The sequence below is a fragment of the Microcebus murinus genome, chromosome 3, assembly GCF_040939455.1.
Source record: "Microcebus murinus isolate Inina chromosome 3, M.murinus_Inina_mat1.0, whole genome shotgun sequence".
In the NCBI taxonomy this organism is placed as follows: domain Eukaryota; kingdom Metazoa; phylum Chordata; class Mammalia; order Primates; family Cheirogaleidae; genus Microcebus; species Microcebus murinus.
The window spans coordinates 24370117-24390204 of record NC_134106.1 but is presented as its reverse complement, the minus strand read 5'-3'; the positions used below and the strand labels follow the sequence as shown (position 1 = coordinate 24390204).

The following is a 20088-nucleotide window of genomic DNA, read 5'->3' as shown; positions in this document are numbered from 1 at the left end:
GCCCACCACAGCTGGGGGCAGAGAGGCCCTGGGGAGGGGCGGTGGCCTTTCTTTCCTGCACATCCCTCCAGCTGGCTGTGCGAGCAGCCAGTCGCTTGGCTGTCCTTCACCCTCCTCCCCAACGCAGACCAACACACCTGAAATAGGAGCAAAGGGTGGGTGGGTGAGACTGGAGAGAGATGAAGATGGTTATCCCATGGCCAGAGCGGGTGGTTGCTGAGCACTTCCTGGCTGCAGCTCTCTGCTCAATGTTTTCTTAAAACTGTGTATTTTCTCTTTTGCCTCGAGTTTGTTTTCTTATCCCAAATGTTCCTTGCTGGTTTTGTACCTCCCCCATACCCCCTGCCCCAGGGCCCACTGGAATCCCGCCACTGCCTCTGCCCGCTGGAGTTCAGATAATGATCTCAAAAACAGCACCCTCTCCCCCGTCCCCACCCCCAGCCCCAAGCAGCTCCCTTTCTCGGAAGGCCTTGCGAGTCGTCAGAGGGCTCCACTGCTCGGCAGATTTCAAGAAAAGACAAGCAAAGAAAAGAAAACCAACTCGGTGATTTGCAGGTGCAAAACGGAAGCCTCGTTTGACATTTTCAGAACTACTGTGGCTCACTCTCTTCTTCCACCATGATGGGAAAAACACAGTTCAGGAACAGATGCTGGCTGGTGTGACCCCACAGGGGCCTGTCCGCAGGGACTCTACTGCTCCTTGTTTTCTTTCGCTGTCTCTTCGCAGTTGTCTTGCTCATCCTCCTGGACCAAGAACTCCTCAGGGGGCCACCGGAGCTCCCCACTCTCCACCTCGCCCTCCGTGGGCTCCACCACTATGGAGGGCAGGCGGTCCTTCAGTTTGCAGCAGCGGTCAAAGTCTGACGGGTCGGGGAAGATCTGAAATAAAAGCAGAGCAGGCACCCAGTCACGCACCTATTTGAAAAGAGAAATTCAGTTTCTTCTTTTCACACCCATGTGGCATTCGGAGCACCCGCTGCATGGCAGGGACGGTGCCACGCTCTTGGAGTGCCGTGGGCTGGAAGGCAGGAGCCGGGCAGTCAGTTCTGGGGCAGCATGGGAAACCGTCCCTCAGTCAGACTTTGATTCCAATCCCGAAGCTGAAGGTTTTGGGGTAGCGCCTCTGAGTCTAAACATTCGTATGACTCTGTTTGTACTCTGTTTTGTTTTATTTTCAGGTAAAAGAATTCAAAGTCATGCCAGCCACACTAGGTCTCATCTCTTTCTGCAGTGAGCATTTTACACCAATGCAAAGCATACAGCAGGTGCCATAACATTAAGTTCCTCCCAGAGTAATCACTGGCACTGAGTACGAGCAGGCTCCCAGGTGCTTTATATACATAATTTCCAGCCCACACGGTCATGCTGAAAAGAAGGTGATGCTAACGCTATCTTAAAGAACCTCAGGCTTCGGGGGTAGGGGGGATAGGTTGTCCCAGACCAGACAGCCTGGAAATGAGTGAGGGGTGGAATGACATCCAAGCCCAGGTCTGTGCGACTCCCTGGCCCCAATGCCAGCCTACCCTCAAGCAGATGGGTCTGGATCCCTTTGCAACTGTAAAGTCAAAGCCAATTCCAAGTTGAAGGCCCACCGATGAAGCCTAGACAGGCTGGGAACAAAATCCAAGGCCCCTTCCTTTTTCACCTGTGGGCAATTCCTGGCTTCTCCCCAACTCTACACCTGGAGGAGTCCCCTTCTCTTCCCAGAGTCCTGTCAACGAGGCTTTGTTTTTTTAATGCCTACTGTGTGTCCTGCCCAGAGCTGGCAGAAACCCCAAGCCAGGCTATAAAATCAAGGGCCAAGCCTGGCTCTGTGGATTCCCTTCACACACACTGCCCTGTGACTACGGCTGACCCAATTCTTTGCCCAGCAGCTTAAGCACTTAATCCTCGGGACTGCTGGGTCCCTTGCCATTCACAGCCCTCCGTGATATGCCCGAGAGCCGGACTGAAGAGCCTCTGTCTGGGATGCTGGGACTCACGCAGTCATGACACTCAGCACCTACTCTTCCAACCTCTCCACTTGATAAATTCGGAAACGGAGGAGGCCCAGGGCGTAAGGAGACTTGCTCAAGTTCACACAGTTTGTTCCCAGCAAAAGAAAGGAAAGCAAACCCTGGAGCATGTGGAGACACATTTGAAGAGATCTTTGGGCCTGCCTGCTCCTGGTCCGGATGGACAGAGGCCCACAGCCACAGACAGGTGTCCTCCGTTCCTAGCAGGGAGAAGGAATGCCCTCCTATGAGCCCAGGCCTCCCCCACATCTGTGGTGCCCTGAGGGTGCATGTCCCACTGCACCCCAACCCCAGGCAGTGGGGCCCAGGCCACGTCACAGACCACGTGGGGCTCCCGGGGATCATGGGCCTCAGCGAAGCTGCCCCAATCCCTGCAGACAAGTGATTATTAGCCATTTATCCAATAAAGGCCTATTGCTGGGGATTAAGCCCTAAGCCAGCTGCACAACCAGGCATCATTAAAGACTTAACGAGGCTCATAAAAGGTACGGTAATGGCAGCAGGAGGAAAGTGAGTCGGGAGGGGCTGGGCCCTGTGGGTCAGGGCAGGCACAGGGAGCTGACCCCAACCCAGGCTCTTTTCCCGCCGTGGCCTGTCCTCCAGTTCTGCCCTTGGATGGTTCCGTGCACGGCTCACAGGTGCAGAGCAGGGAGTGGCTATCTGGGGCCTTCCTCACTTCTCATGAGGAGTTAGGGGTCCTCATGGGGTGGGGGGCAGGAGATGGGGCCCTCAGTGCCCACAAATCATGAGCTTTGGGAGTGGGCTGGGGGAACCCCAATGGGGGAAGCGTGCAACAGTTCACAGAGCTCTTTCAGACATCACCTTGTTAAGGTCTCGCTGCCGCTCTGGGAGAAGTAAGACCCCAGACTCTGTGGGTCAAATGGCAGAGCCAGGATTCAAATTTACATCTGCTGTTTTCATTGTCTGTGCCCTTTGAAATATGAACTAGGGTGCCATTGGGTCAACGCCCCATTTCACAGATGGAAAACTGACCATCTGTGGGAGGGTGAGCAAGACTCTGGGCCTTGCCTGTTCCGCCATGGGTGGGGCCCCTGCTCAGGCGCCAGGGATGACCACCACCTGGGCAGCCAGGTCCAGAAGATGAGCTTCCCAGTCCGGATGCTGTTCTAAGCCTTCAGGACCCGAGACAGAGCTGTGAGCTGTCAAAAGGAGATGGACAGCTGCCCCATGCAGAGCCCGCCCCCACCTCTACCCTGTGACCTCCCCGCCCAGGGCTGTGCCTACGGCACCCTGGCCACGCTCTCCCTGGAAGAGTGAACCGCCAACTCTAACCATGATTGCCCAAGCTAAGGAAGAGCAAGGGACCGCAAGCAGGGCAGGCCCATCAGGAGGAGGAGGAGGAGGAGGAAAGCAAGAGGGGAGTGAAGCATCACATTTCATTTCACCCTATTTGGGCTGGGATTAGATCTTTCACTAAAATGAGGGGAAAAAATGTCTAAATGATGATGATGATGGTGATGGATGACATTTTTTGCTGAGCAGAATCTCGTCTTCACAATAACCCTCTGAATTATGTAGTGGTATACAGCACTCTTCCCATCCATGATCTCAGTTACCTACAGTCAACCGTGGTCTGAAAATAGGTGAGTACAGTATAACAAGACATTGGAGAGAGAGATCACACTCACATAACTTTTATTACAGTATATTGTTGTTCTATTTTGTTATTCTTATTGTTAATATCTTACTGTATCTAATTTATAAATTAAGCTTCATGGGTATATATACATAGGAAAAAACAGCATATATAGGGTTTGCTGCTATCTGCGATTTCGGTCATCTACTGTGCCTCTTGGAACATATTCCCCGTGGATAAGTGGGGTTACGTGTGAGCTCTGTTTTATATGACAAAACTGAAGCACAGATAGAGCATGTGACTTGCTCATGGCCACATACCTAGGAAGTGGCTGAACTGGGACCCAAACCCATCAGGTGAAGTGTTCATGTGATGACATACTAGGTGAAGCTACGGGAGCCCAGGTGCTCACTATGTCCTTGCCATCAACTGTGTAACCCCAGAAGCCTCAGTTTCTCCTTTTAAAAAGTAGATTTATCTTTTTGTCTCACTAGATAGGTACAAGTTCTTGGCAAATGATAAAGATGATAAAATGCTTTGAGGACATAAGCTAAATTCAAATTGTAATGTCCTCTTTGGAGCAGTTTCAACAGGACTACAGTAAGTATCCAATCTCCAAGCAAGGGGCAGTAATACTAGCACAGTAATTAAAAATAATTCCAAACAATGCTGTTCATACCAAGAGCCGTACAATTAAGTCTTTTAATTCCTCGGGGGAAGTCTGAGCATTGAACTTCTGATACTGCTTAGCTGCCAGAGAACTTTGCTCCCTGAATTGCAAAAGCAGGCACCATTAAAAAAAGTTTTTTTTTTTTACAAAGCCTTTTAATTGGATTTTTAAAAATCACTTTAATAATTAATCTGACCCTTCCATCAGAGATTCTGTTTTATCATCAGATTATGCCAATGTGTCTCTGGAAATTGAGGCCCTCTCCAAAAACAAATAAAAAGTACCCAGAACCAAACAGCTTCTTGTTTCCTTACAGACAGACAAGAAAGCCTTGCAAAGCATTGCTGAGTATTTTCCAGCCAATCTTATCTCCGACAGCTGCTTAAGAGGCTGACCCCAAGGAGGTCAACATTTTTCCACTAAGTCATGCTTTTTAATCATCTAGGCAGCAGAAAAATGAGAGGTTGCAACTGCAATTTGATGGGGTGGGGAAGGCAGTGGAAAAAAGGACTCAAGTCAGACTTGCCAAGCACATGACAGGTAGGGCTGAGGTGGCAGGCTGGCCTGGCATGCGTTTGCCTGCAGGGACTGGCAGGAAATAAAGAACTGCCCCTGTTCCAGAAAGAAACTGTTTCTGGTTAAACCTCTTACCCCAAAGTTGGACTTCTCTCTGGACTGCAGACAGGCAAATAAATAAATAAATAAATAAAATCCTTTTCTCTCCTTCCCTCTGCAGCAAAGGCTCATCTCTAAGAGGGCAAGACAGAAAGCAGGGAATGCTCTCAGAGGCATTTCCCACCCTTACCCCAGGGCAGGGCTGGTCTAGGAGCCTCCATCTGCAGCCCTGATCTCCCAGCCCTGCACCTTCCTCCCTCCCGCCACCACTGGACTCCACGTCCAGTCACACCAGGCTGCCAAGGCCGATGGCTGGGATGAAATGAAGGGACACCAAGTTCTCTCCTTTGCAATGGGATGAAGTCCTGAGGATCACACACATCAAAGATGTCCTGCACGCCCCCCTGTGTAGGAATAGCCGGCATTCAAACTTGGTGACGGTGAATTTTATAGGAGATGGCTCTCCAGGGGCATCCTTTGCTAGGTGGGCTCTCATCCCAACAGGCCCCGACAGAACTTTTTGGAACTCAAATGGATTCACTTGAAAGGTCAAGGAAGCTTGACCTAGGAGGAAGAAACAGTCTGAGATGTGGCTTAGATGCCGATATACTGGAGTTCCTGGCTATACAGAGCAGCGCCATCCAAGAGAATGTCCTGCAACGATGGAAATGTTCTCTGTCTGCTGTCCAATACAGTGGCCACCTGCCAAATGTGGAAGTTGGGCACTTGAAAGGTATCTAAATGTTTATTTAATTTTTATTAATATACATTTATATGTAATACAAGAAAATATAAACATAAATTTAATAGAACGTTAAAGTTACATGTGGCTAGTGGCTGCTGCATTAGATAGATGATTAAGCACGAGGACAATAAAAGCAGGACCATCCAGGGACACTCAGGATGTTTGGTTGACCGTCCAACACAGGCGGCCTCAGAGCAGAGAACCATGGGCTCCAGCGCAAGCTGCTGGAGGTGGGGGATTAGCCCGCAGGCTTTTTGCTTGGGCGTGAGAGTGGCCAGCGAGGTGGCTCCCGTTTCACCCATAGAGGGGAACTGAAAGGCAACACCAGGGCTCCAAAGGCCTCAAATTTGGGGGCCTAGCTATCAACTGTCCGCCTCTAAGCCAGGTGACCTAAACCTGGCTGCCTCTGGGGTAGGGAGAGGAGAGAGATGTCTGGCACCTAACACGGAAAATGTGAGCAATTCTGGTCTGGTCGGAGCCGCCTCCCCTGTGTGTGTGCATCCCTCAGCCATCCTCTCTGACAAACAACCCGAGCTGGCCACAGAGAGGGTGGAGGGCTGGGCACAGAGCTGAGGGATGCTAATAGGGAAAGCGGACACCAGCAGGTGGAGGAGATGAAAGGTGGTTAACTGGACACAAAGGGCTAATTACCAGCTCTGCAAGCTGAGACCTCAGGAGCCTGGACATCCTGCTCCCTGTGCTTGGGTGGAACAGACGAAAGAGGAGTCCAGGGGGTAGGGAGGGTGGGGAGGGCAGAGAGCCTCAGATAATAACCAGGCTAGCTCCCTACTGCACTGTGGACAACACCACACCGCATGCCTCTATCCTCTCTACCTGCAGAGAGGGAAAATACACCAACCCAAACCTACTCTGGAAAATCACTATTCCCGTAGGCAGACCAGGAATCCAAAAGATCTGGTTTTTACCCTGCCCCTGTCTCTTATTATCTCTATGATCGTGGCCAAGTCATTTAACTTCTCTCAGCCTTAGTGTCCTCATGAGCAAAATGGGGACATCATTTCCACTCTACGATGTTGTTGGGATGGTCACACGACTGATCTGTAAATTTGGATTCATGCTCATTTTGATCTTAGAGGGCTTAGGGGGCGGGGATCAAATACAGGAACGTAAGAACGTGCTCTGGGAACCCTAGATTCCTAATGATGGTTCTTATTAGGCAAAGCTGGGGTTCCCTAGGAGCACTCAGAAGGACGGAGCTGTAGCCTGGGACAGCAGCAAAAGCGCAACCTCCTGGGCTTGTGCTCACCAATCCTAGGCTCTTTGGAGAGAGAAACAGTGGAGACTTCAACACTTCCCCACCCAGTGCCTCTGTTTCCCCAGGGCACGGGTTAGGCCAGCAGGAATGGAAACCATCTCCTTGTCCAGATCCTGCTCACTCAGTGGAAGGCCCTGCAGCTACGGGTCTTCCCATGAGGCACTTCCTGCCTCAGCCTACTCCAGGGCCCTGTCTCCTGAGCAAATCAGATCCCCCTCCCCATCCTGCCCCCGCTTCTCAAGTCTGGATTAATTATTTCTCCTGGAGAATGACAAGGAATTGGCGTGTGTGTTTACTCCTTCCTAGGAGGGGCTGGTTTATGACAATGGGCAGGTCTCTACCAGCATCCTGCTCTGCCATGGGCTGAATGAATGAACAGTAGATAATCCAACTGAAAAATACATCCTGCACTCTGCCCTCTGACAATATGTGAAGGCAAAGGAATAAGGTCTTTGAAATACTTGCCTCCTGCTATTTTATCATTATTATTATAATCCACATTTTACTGGCGTTTCGATGTGAAATATGGCTGGTAAGAACAGAAAGAGCTGCAGCAAAGGGGCGAGGGGTTGCCGACTAGATTCACGGGGTGAAGAACATTCTCCAAACTCCACTCAGAGGCTAGTCTGTCCCTGCCCATCTTTGAGACTCTCACCTCGCTCATACATCCTCCAGACTGGGGCTATGAAATATGCCCCTTACCCTGTCCTGCCCTTCCTTGGTGCCTCTAATCCTACAAAGGACTTGAGCAGAGATTTGGAGCTTTATGACAACTGCTGGACCTCCTTCCTTTGGATCAAAGATGCTTAAGCCTCCAGCCTTGAAACTTGAAAGAAAAGGAAATCCTTTGGATAAACACCATCTTTCATAAACATCTCTCAAACACACACCCATCCTGCAAGTCAGGAGTTCCAAATTCCAGTTAATTATCACTAATTGCTACTGATAACTCTGAGCCCAGCAAAATGATGAAGCTTTTGGAATGTTAGAGAATTTTCTCCAAGTCCTCTGAGAAAGGACTGCAGCTATCTGGCATAGATGACTTCAAATACCCGCATTTTACACCATATGGTCATTAGGCCTCTTGAAAGAAGACAGGCTCCCCAAGTCACCTCCAGGCCTCTAGGTGTGGCAGATCCCTCTCTATCCTCCTCCACTGGTACTACTGAGATGTCCTACGGCCATACCTTCTTTCTCTCAGAGAGCCTATACTGTCCTGTCTGCCATTTCTAACCATCTCCTCATTCTTTGTTTTGGATACAAAAATCTTGACTATTTAGCCTGGCCCCACAGCCTTCCTTCCCTTCCTTGTCTGGAGGTCCCTTCCTAACCTCTACCATGTGGCTTCCAAGCCCATCCCTGTATAGAAACAAGTCTCTAAGAACTTCCTTGCAGCCCTGCCCCAGGACTTTTGCTTGGCTTTCAGCCACTATCACTTCTACAGCACACTACCAGGATAACTCATCTTGTCCCCAAAGTGGGGTCATCAGCTAATTATCAATCTTTCTTCAAATTAAAAAAAAATTCCCCCAAACAAAAAGCCTTGCTTGATAGTAGCTCCTATAAAAGAGGTCTGAGGTTTTAGTTGATCACAATTCCAGCACTGACGTTAACAACTGAGGCAAACAGAGCCATCTTCTTAGAAGTACATGTATCTCAAGGAAGCCACCCAGAAGAGCTGACGGCTCCACTATCCTCTGCTCAGACACATTCTATTCAGTCTAAAGCAGATGTTTTCCAGGCTCAAATACCAAGGTCCTTTCAGGGAGGGAGTGTCCATGGAGGTAAAATATTTTCATCATAATATTAAGATATCATTGGCCTTTTCCATTGTGTTGACACTTGCACTAATGGTATAAAAAGCAACAATGGGTGAAAGTGCTGGCACCTTAGCAAGAATTAATGCAGTGGCAGCAAACTATACTTATCATTATATTGTTCACCACCTTGTATGATTAAATGAAAACAAAAAGAGAAGTTAATATCCTTCATGAAGGAATAATAATTAATTTTTGTTAAATACTGACTCTTAAATACATGTTTCAATATGCAGAGGGTGAAATGGAAAGTCATCCTAAAACATTTCTGCTGCTTACTGAAGTACAATGGTTATCCCTTGGAAAGCACTTGTATGATTGAGTTGCCAGCTGAACGAGCCATTTTTCCCATGGAACACTACTTCTACTTGAAAGAGTGACCAATGAACTACGGTTATTCCAACTTGGGTATTTGGTAGACATTTTTTTTTCAAAAATGCACAAAGGGAGCCTATTACTTCAAGAAAAATGACTGATAGTATTTGTCACCAATGGTAAAAGATGAGAAAATTAGAATTTTGGAAAACTTGTATCAGTCACCATGAGCTTGACATCTTCCTAATGCTTAAAGACTTTCTGATGAGACTAGTGGAGATATTAACAAATGTGATTTTTTGATATTGTGCAATGAAATATGTCAAAATTTGGAAGATTTGCATAACTCAGTGAAGCAATATTTTCCAAATGATCAGTGCATTGCATACACTAAAAAACCAAACATGGGTAAAAAGAGTCACTTGAAGTGTGAGATAGACTAATAAATTTTCATGTAAGAATACAAAAAGGTCATTGCTAAGGTTCCAGATACCACATTGCCACTAACATTTAAGAAACGACCACTTGTAGAGTTTTAGTAAAGTATCAAATGAACATCTGAAAAGACTATGAAAATATTTCTTTCTTTTCTGACTTCCACATCTGTATAGGCTACATTTTCTTCCTTTATTTCAACTAACACTTATTTCAACAACGATTGACTAGAGAAGTACATATGAGAGTCTAGCCACCTTCTATTAAACCAGACATTAAACAGACTTGCAAAAATACCTCTCTTCTCACTAAACTTCCTGTTTTGGAAAATACATATTTTTATTTTAAAATGTTATTTATATAATGTGTAATGGTTTTGTTGTTATTTAAAATGAATTAATAAGTAAACATTTTGAAAATTCTATTTTCACTTCTGAAACATTAAATATCAAAAGACATAATCTGAATAAACAAAAGCTCTTTGGGTGGTCCTAAATAATTTTTAAGAGTAAAAAAGGAACTGAGACCAAAAGGTTTGAGAACTGTTGGCCTGGAGAAATAATATCCTCAGGAAGATGACCACATAAAGTAGAAAGATAGCATATAGTTGAAACTGGAAAAGATTTGACAGGAACATAAAAGGTGCCTTCAAATATCCAAAAGGCTGATATAAGGAAAAGAGGACAGAGTTTTTAAACTCTGGTGCAGATCTAAAATCAGGATGGAGAATTTCACTTCAGTATCCAACTTTCTAACGAACACAATAATAGAGATTAACTTTCCCCTTATAGACGGGGAAATCAAGGCATAAAGAGGTGATGTGAGTTACCTGAGATGACACAGACAGCAGCAAAGCCAAGATTAGAAACCAGTTATCCAGATTTTTATTCCATAATCCCTCTGTGCTGAGGGATTCTGAGCTCTGTGTCACTGGCAGTGTCCAAAGAATACCTGGGTGACCCAATGTCATGCTACTGTGAGGACATCTGTTAACATGGTAGCTGGACCAATCTCAAAGCTGCCCTCCCACTCTTAGATCCTACAATGCCATAGCTTTGATTTCAAGGAGAGGGTATGTATCCACGGTTTCCAAACTTTTTGTTTGTATAGTCCCTAAAAGAATTTTGAACTATGTTTCCTTTCACATGTTATATAATTCCAGCCATATATTTTTACACTTTAAAATATAACTTTTATACCACTCTTTTAAATGTCCTCAATGGATTATAAATACCACAGCAATTTTATATCAACCATTACCTATTAAAAAACTCATGCTGGGCACGGTGGCTCATGCCTGTAATCCCAGCACTTTGGGAGGCCGAGACGGGAGGACTGCTCAGCTCAGGAGTTTGAGACCTGCTTGGGCAACACAATGAGACCCCATCTCTAAAAAAAAAATTTAAACATTTGCTGGGCGTGGTGGCATGCACCTGTAGCCTTAGCTATTCAGGAGGCTGAGGCGAGAGGATCACTTGAGCCCAGGAGTTTGGAGTTGCAGTGAGCTATAATCATGCCACTGCACTCAAGTCTGGGTGACAGAGTGAGACCTGTCTCTAAAATGAAACAAAATAGAACTCATTAACAAGCTCTTAAGTCAAATCTTATTTTTTTTCCTCTACATAAAACTATATTTCCATTCTACCTCTCCATAGAATTTTTTCTTAATATAGTATGTTTGAAAGTTTTTAGTCCTTATCTTTTCATAGTTCTATATAATAAAAAGATGTATATATGTATATAAATTAACATTTAAAATGTCCTGTGACCTTAAGTCTTTATTATAATAAAAAAATTCTGGATTGGCTTATTGCAGCTATTAGTATATAACTGATCAATTAACATATCACAAGTAATTATAAACACAAAGGTAAATTTTTATGGGATTTTTTTCTTACTGTGATAGATGGGTAAGATTTATGGGGTTTCCTAGACCAGTTACATTTTGAATGGTTCATTTGTTTAATGCCCCTATGGTTTCTTTTTATTTTATATTTATTTTATTTTTTTAGGCATCTGTCCTGTGATTTTGGGGGAGGGGGGTAGAAAAGAGGTCTCATTGTATTGCCCAGGCTGTTCTTGAACTCCTGGCCTTAAGCAATCCTCCTGTCTCGGCCTCCCAAAGTGCTAAGATTACAGGCGTGAGACACTGTGCCAGACTGTAGTTTCTATACCCTGGGAAAGGCACCTTAGAAGAGTCAGGAAGGTGAGCAGCAGGTCCTCCTCTTATAAACAGGGAGAGGGGCATTCTTTGCAGAAAGGTAGTCAAGTCTGGTGAAGCCTGTCTTCAGGAAATACAATTTGCAAAAAGCAGAGAAGGAGGCTGAAGTTTGTGGAAATGGATTTCCTAAAAACCCTCCCTGCTGTTATGTCCCTTGGAAAGTGTCTGTGAACCCAAGGGGCAGCTGTCTTCTCGTTTTAACATTCTGTTAAAATGTGAAGTAGTATATATACACAGAAACATGATTAGGAAGTAATTTGGCAAGAAAATCTCCAACACTCAAGTGCCAAGGAAAACAGCCAGGAAGGATCCCGATGCTTCAGCTGCCACATCCAAGGGGGCAAATGACAAAAAAAAAAAATACAGAAATCCAGAATTTGGTATCAGCTGATCTTTAAGAATGCTCCCATCTAAGAGGATACACTCAACTTCTGAAAAGAGAAAATTCCTTCATGGTAATAACAGTGATTTTAGGAGACCCTAAAAGAACTGTGCTTGGAATTTCAGACTCGTGTGAGCCGATATTTGCCAGCCTCCTGGTACCACCTCGCTCTTCCTGTTGGATCCATGTCCATGTTATAGTTTTCCTTTACTCATTTGCTTTAAACATATTTGTTTAAAAAGGAAACTCTATCACTATATAAATGGAAAACTAGTATTACATGCCATAGGTAATAAACATAACAATGCACTAACATATTCAAAGTTGTCTGTGTGATGCCTAAATTAACTTTGTAAATCATGAGGAGTAAGTGGACCCTACTGGAATACTAGCCTGGGCTATTTATATGCTCCAAAGCACCTGGAGCCTTGCAGAGTTTTAGGGAGATGGCCCTTGGGCACTGGATCCAAGACTTTCATTATGTTGAGAGCTACTTCTAAGACCTCAGCCCATCCTTAATTCCAGGGAAGCAATATTCCTCAATGATGAGCATTCCACAAGCCAGACCAAGGTTCCAGGGAAAGCAATATGGTTCAGGGGACTAAGCATGCATCTGGCCAACCTCTGTGTGTCTCCAGAACAATGAGATTTCACTGGTCTTCTTCAAGGTCATGTGATGCTCTAATGTCATTAATAAAATAAAAGAGAAAAGTAGAGCAATCGCCAACCCATATCCATTTGTAATTCAGAGAGTGTGTCTATATTCCTACTATGGGACAAGAACATGATCACCAGGTATTTTGCAATGCTGGCAAAATGTTACTTAAACATCATCACTTGTTATCACTGTGTTCAAAATAAGTAATTAACAAACTACAGGAAGATGTACAGCATCTCCTAAACACTTTAAAATAACTAAGCACCATTCTGACTCTATCCACAAAGCTCTGCCATGATCTCATCTCTATACATGACCTACCCCTGAAATTCTATTTGCTAGAGCTTTCAATGCTAGAAGCTTGGATTTTGGTCAACTCTTTTATCTATGTTTTCTGTTTTTTAGGTAATATACAATCAAGAGGCTTAATGATGTTGAATCTCTTTGAATCAATAATTCTACTTCCAGGAATTTATTCCAAGGAAACAAATCAGACCTGTACTGAGACTTATATAAAATGATGTTCAGTGCAGTGTTTTTTGAAAGAACAAAATATGCCACAATCTAAATATTCAGCTATAAGTGGTATAAAACAAAATTTTACAAAGAAAATCAAATGACAAGAGCATAATCATGATATAGTAAATGAAAAAGGATTCACTACAGAATATACAATATTATCTCCATTTTCTTCCTTAACTATAAATGTACAGAAAAATACTGAAAGTAAACATGCCAAAATGTTTCAATGACAGGACTATGAGTGCTTTTTTCCCCTCTTTGTAATTCTCCACATTTTCCTAAATTTCTATAAAGAATAAATATTACCTTTATAATGATTACATATACACACTTACACTTTTACCTTTTGACTTAGAAATCCTACTCCTAAGACTGTTTTCAAGAAAATTGTACAAATTTTGCACAAATATTTAAATATAAAATTATATATAAATTATCACATTATTTATAAGATAAAAAAATATGTGGCCTAAAAATTTCAACAATTGAAGAACGGCAAAATAAAGTATGTTTTACCTTTATGATATAATATACTGCAGTTATTAAAAATGATAGTTTTGGAGTATTTTTGAGATAAGTTGTAATGGCTTGATGCTGACGACTTAGATGCTATTCAGTAAAACTTCAGAACATACAACAACCTGTGATCTTGGCTACATAAAAATGTAAGTGCAGTGGAAAAGAATTCAAAAGATGCTATAATGTTAACAGTTGTGATTTATACATGGTGAAATTATGGTGACTAGAAAACAAAAAGTTTAAAGAAGAAAATAAAAATTCCATAATGGGTGTATGTTACTTTTAAAATTTGAAGAGTAAGCATAAAAATAATAAAATACAAGCTCTCAATAGAAAATATGAAACTACAAACAAAGGCTCAGCAAAGGAAAGGAAAAATGTCCTGTAATTACAACACTTTGATTTAAAACAACCACTATGAACGTTCTGCCGTCTGCCCTTTCAGTTGTGCGTGTGTGAATGTGGCTGAGTGTCACTGGCCACCCGATTCAGGGCTGACCCCGGTGCTGCTGACACATCCTGGGTGAATGGCCACCTACTAATCGAGAGCTTATATATGGGGCAGTGTCTGGAGCAAGTGTTTAGGAATTTGGGAAAGCTAAGGATGCCTCTCAAATCCAGGTTGGACAAGGGCTTGAAACTCTCCAAAGTAAAGGCAGAAGATGAATTCAAGGTACATTTCAAATTCTGTCTGGGAACCACCTCACATCAAATTAGGAGAAAGCCAGGCCTGGAGACCAACCACCTCTGGACTGAAGATTGTGAATGCCCCCTTTGCTCAGGCCAGTCCTGCTGTATGTGAGAGATCCATCCAGACCTTCCTTCCCTTTGGCTCCAGTGAAATTTCTGGCCGAGAAGCAAGGAGACCTTGCAGTTTCAGCTACGTGCCAGGGCCTCTTCTGCACAGTTTATCTAAGATGAGCTCCTGCTAGTGCAGAGCAATTGGGTCCAGTGGGGAGGGGCCTGAGGGGGCTCCTCAACTTTTCCTGAAGTCAAAATGCTAGCTTGATAAAGGTTTGGAGAAACTTTGGGCACATTTCAAGTTTTTTCAAGCGGAGTCTGTACAATAAGGAGCCCTCTCCCAGCCAGAGAGTGAAGCAGCAGACATAGGATTTGGCTTACTGATAAGGACTCTTTCCTGAGTGGGCTTGGGGACAAGGCAAGGGCAGGTGGCGAGGGGAGGGCAGGCAGAGAGAGGTGGCACAGTGGCTACTGGACTGGGCAGGCATGAAGCCCCAGCAAGGCTAAGCCCTGTGTGAATGAGGGCCTGTCTTCATATCCGCTGAGGATTATTTCAGGACTCAGCCCTGCAAGATCATTTCAGGACATTCACTAGACACCCAGGAATAGCTCTTGGCTATAGTCACAAGATTCGCCACCCAAACTCATCCCTTTCCCGAAGAGTACAATCCTCCTTTCTCTTCCACGTGGGAGAGTGGGTCTACTTAGAGAAAATGCTGATCCTGTAAAAATCTACTTCATGGGACTGCCACGGTAAAGGGATAGTTGTCAGTGCAGGCAAGGGAGGGAGGAAGGGCGAGTCAGTCATTCAGTGCTCTTTAAGCAACTGTTTGTAGGACACCGTGCCCAGTGCTGTAGGAACAAAGAGCAGTCTGAGATACAGCCCCCGGCTCTGCAGAGTGACGAACACACAGCCACTTGGAGAGACAGGCGTCAGGCCCAACACAGGCCCCTTGAGAGCAGGCCGGGCTGTATAGCCCTAGTGTGCAACGTTGGCTGGGAAAGTGAAGAAGGCTTGTTCTCGCCCTGGCCATGCCACAGACTCACTGTTGTGACCACGGGGTGGATGGGGGAAGGGAGAAACCCCCATGGGAGTAATTCCAGCCCTCTGCAGGCCTGAGCCCAGGGGCCTTCCAAAGTAGTGAATGTGACATTCGTGTCGAGGCTCTGGGCATACGAGGGAAGGTGCTGGATGTTCATACAAAGTAGACCGGACCTGAACAAGGTGGATAATGACTCAGAGGCAGAATGTGCAGGCGCAGGCCCGGCGCTCCTCGGAGAAACGCTCTCTCTGCTTCTGAAACAGGTGGCCCTGGCTGCCTGCGTTATATCCCATTAGTAGGATTCCTACCAAGCGGGGGGCATAAAGGGAGTAGGGGCAGCAGAGGGAAAACTTCCTGCAATTCCAGAAACATGTTGTGTCCATGGCTGAACGTCTCCTGCCAAGTGTTTTGGAATTTAGCTCTTACATTTCTCCAGGGACACTTGAGGTCTTTCAAGGCTGATGTCCTGAGAGATGGTTTCCTAATGACCATGGGACTTGCGTGTGGCTGCAGCGAGCAGGACCTCCCAAACTCTGGAGGACCTGTGGGGTACTACGGCTGGGGGTAACCAACACGCCAGGGTAGTGAGGAGCAGGGGACAATCGTCAAATGTCATGGATATGTAGTGCCCAGAATGGCCTCGAAAGTAGGGGCAGGGGCTGGGGCGGGTGGAGGCGCCACGCTGGGCAGGAGCCACAACCCGACACCGACTTCAACACGTGCGTTCTGCGCAGGCAGAGGCAGAGCCAGGCCAGGCTCAGGCCTTCGTAGCGAGAGGTGAGCAAAGAGAAAGTATTCCTGAGCTGCGCCTGCCTTATTCCTGAGCTGCGCCTGCCTTGGGGATCAAACTGAGCCTGCTCTGCTGCCTCTGATAAACAGTGGGGAGGAGAGGGAGGAAGGAGTTTGCCGCTGTGGGGCTGAGAGATAAAAGGGCAGGAGATGGTGTTCCCGAGAGAGGCTGTTCTTGGTCCCGCTGGCCCTGCAGACCCTGCCTCAGCACCGAGCTGCAGGAGGGAATACTAGGGTCCAGGCAAGAAAGCTCAGCCACCCACCTCCTCAAGTGCCAGGATCCCCCTCCCTCCTGTCTTGGGGAATGAAGGGGCAGCTGCAGGGAGCTCTCGGCTCTGCAAAGCAAAGGGGACGCACAGGGCACGGGGCACAGGGCCCCGCGTGTGTGAAAAAATCGCTCCTTCTGGCCGAGGAGCATCCTCCCTCGCTTCCCTGAGAGGCCCAGGCTTGCCTGACTGACAGGTGGATGTCAGATGGCAAGAGTACGTGACCAAGAATGATGCACAAAGGGCAGCCAGGAGGGGACGTGTGCTGATTAGAGAGGAATTTAAAGAGCCTAGGGAAGGATAAAGTGATCAGGTCTCCGTCCAGATGCTTTGGAAGGGACAGTTTTAAATGAAAACCAAGGAGCCACATCTATATCTAGACCTCAGCAATGAAACTGCGGAAGCCTCAGCACAGTGTGCTGGGGGACATCAGGCAGCAAGGCCAGGGTCCCAGTGCCCTGGGCTGCAGCGGCATCAGTGTTCACAGGGGGACTTCCAGGACCCTCCTTCAGACGAGCCCGGGCCAACTCGGGCACAGCGTGGAAGGAGACCCAGTGCGAGAGGCATCACGACACCACATTCTCAGAGTCCCTGGGGCCAAGGAAGAGCAGGCTGCACCTTGCAGCCACTGACTCGCTTCCCTGAACGAGAGAGAGGAAGAAGAAGGCACGGGGCAGATGTTCCCGGCCTGCAGGCTGGATGCTGGGAGTCCCACGGACGCAGCGTGGGAGGGAGCCAGGGACAAACACGTCCTCCTGGAGACCCTCCCATTCAGCTGGTGAGCTGGCTGCCGCCCACAGCCTGCCCGAATGTGCTCAGACTTTCTAGTAATCATTTACTCACCCACCCCATGGGTGTCACAGTTCACATTAAGTGATTGTGCAGACGTGGATTTCACTGACTGGACGACTAACTCTCCAAATGAATGTCAACACAAAACAAGGCGCCACTCCAGTCGATTTTTATACACACTCATAAAATGGCACTAACTGCCCCAGGACAATAGGGCTTACCTGAATCTGTCAGGGGCTAAAAGGGCATCTCGCTGAAGCCTTGACAGGCAGGGCCCGAGCAGGCCCTTTACAGAGGCCACGGCAGAAGGGAAGGTGGCAGCTTTAGAGTCAGGAGACTCAGCTCCAGGGAAACAACCACTGTCCCCTTAGCAGGTGCCCCACGAAGGCACTGAGCATGGCGGCAGCTTGGATAGGGCAGGCGTACAAAGATGATAGCAGGTCCTGCCCGGCCCTCAAGGACCTGAGCGAGACAGCAAAGCAGGCCCTGTATCCTCGAAGCCCCAAACAACATCACTGGAAAGTACAAAATGCCACAGGCGTTGAAAGAAAGGTCACATCTGGTACAGAGAAATCAGGAAAGCTTCATTCTCGGTACGTCTGGGAAGCGGGGGAGTGACTGACAAAGTCCACGGTGCCACTTATTTGATGACTTTGTTTCAAGGTCAAATCACAAGCCTGAGATTCTATTTCATCTGCCAAGTCTGGATTGATGTCTCCTTCCCACTCTCGGTTCCTTAGAAAAGCAGGTCTTGGTAAAAGCCGCGTACTATTATTATCCTCAGGAGGAACGCCAAGAACAAAGCTCAGAGATCCCCCGCCCCCAGTGCCCAGCCTGCCCAAGCGCGCACAGCTGACGGGCTCCGGCCAAGTGCCAGTCCCCGCCAATCCCCAGATCTGTGGCGGGACCGTGAGCCATGGGATGGCACTAGCTCTGAGTGGGCCCTGAGACTGCGCGTCACGGGACCATCATCAGACCCACTCCCTGCCGGGCCCCACACCTGGCTTAAGCTGGGGTGGGGTGTCTGAAGATGCGACAAAATCACCTTAGAGATGGCGCCGCCCTCTCAAAGTCCTCATTTTCTTTCAAAGCCCTGCTCCAGTCTGATCTCCCCCTTCCAAGCCCTTTTTAGATTCTGTCAGGCAGATTTCACCATTGCTGCCAATACCTGATTGACCACAGCTTCTGTAGCGCCATACCTGGACTGACCACACTGCCTGTGTTCCAGATGCTCACGTACATGCTGGTTTCTCACACAGGCCCTGGACCAGCCCAGCAGGGTGCACACAGAAAGTGCCCAATAAATGCTGCTTGGTTAAATGCTCCAACCTCTCCCCTTTCTCTTCATCAGGCAACCAAGAGATCCTTCTGAAGTCAGAAAAATTGTGAAAAGCTGTGACAAGAATGCTTTGATGTGCCAGGTAAGACACTTTAGAACTGGGCAGTGGTCTCCGCCTAGGTATCGGTGACAGATGTTCTGAGGGGCCCTGAGAATTGGGCCCTCGGTCCAGCACCACAAGGGGAGATTGGAGGATCCTTTCCTCAGGCAGCACTGAGCTATCTCAGGAGCCCAGAGGGGAGTTCATTCTCCTCCTGCCAACCCAGCCCTCCCCATGGCGTGGCAGCCCCTGCCTCCCTCCCATCGCCCCAGCACTCAGGCCCAGCGGAGTGGCCTGAAGGACTCAAAGGGTTGAGAAAACTGCCCTGTGGGGTCTGGCTCTTTATCTGGAGACGTGTTTAAAAAGAGAATACACAAAGCACACAGAAGACGGAACGATGACTGAGTTTGGAAAGGTTCTGTGATGGAAATCTAAGACCCAGAACTGAAAGAAAACCTCACCTGTAACCACGAAGACATTCAGTCTGACTCAGTGGCTTGGAAACTGGTATCCAAAACCACCCCAGCTGGTGGGCCAGGAAATTTCTACACCTCCCACCAGGCTGTGAGGCCCTCAACTGTCTTCCTCGGACCCGCTCTAGGGGAGAGGGCATAAAACCAACCCAGGAAAGAGTGTTCCCCCTCAAGCCCAGAGCCCCCTCACGCTAATGTCACATTTATTTCCAGTCAGCAAAAGGGCCTGACTATATTGACACAAAACAAAGGGCCTCCTTGGACCTCCCAAGCGTGTCTGAACTTACGTCACCCGATCTGAGCTTCCATCTTGACTCTCTTTGGTCCTTCTCTCTCCATTACACCCACCTCACCTTTCTATTTGTTTCTTTCTTTACAAAATAAATGCCCCTGGAATGGTTCTGAGGACTGGCCAGCCAGATTACATCTAGACTCTAGCCAGAACCAACCCCCGGTGCAGACAGACAATACCTCAGAAGAACAAGGCTCTGGGGTTCCCTCAGCTGAGGCAGGGTGAGCATTCCCACCTGGCAGAGAGCCGGCAAGGTGACGTCTGTAAATGGCTTGGCCTGCAGCAGGCACACACTTCATGTCTGTTGCATGGACTCACCACACCCCATTTGACCCCCTGGGCCGGCCACCCTACACAACTTTAACCTTCACCCTAACCCTAACCCCAAAGCTTTCCTTTGAAAGCAGACACCTTCCTCCCCACAATTCAACAACTTAGGAACTTTCCTGGCAAATCCCAAACCAGCTCTCTGCCTCACAGAGCGAGGTGATCTGTCACGTTCCTGTCATCTGCCCAGGGGCAGTGA

The 20088-nt window shown here is 47.2% G+C and overlaps 1 protein-coding gene across 2 annotated transcripts in view; it reads right to left on the bottom strand.

Annotated features, from left to right (window-relative positions):
- Positions 1–548: 548 nt before the first annotated feature.
- The window catches only part of LBH (LBH regulator of Wnt signaling pathway), a 39432-nt gene continuing 19892 nt past the window's right edge, over positions 549–20088 (bottom strand). For both annotated transcript variants that reach the window (XM_076000644.1, XM_012788348.3), the window contains one exon: positions 549–879. In XM_076000644.1, the coding sequence (XP_075856759.1) occupies positions 691–879 (189 nt within the window). In that variant the 3' untranslated portion in view covers positions 549–690. The remainder of the gene's footprint in view (positions 880–20088) is intronic.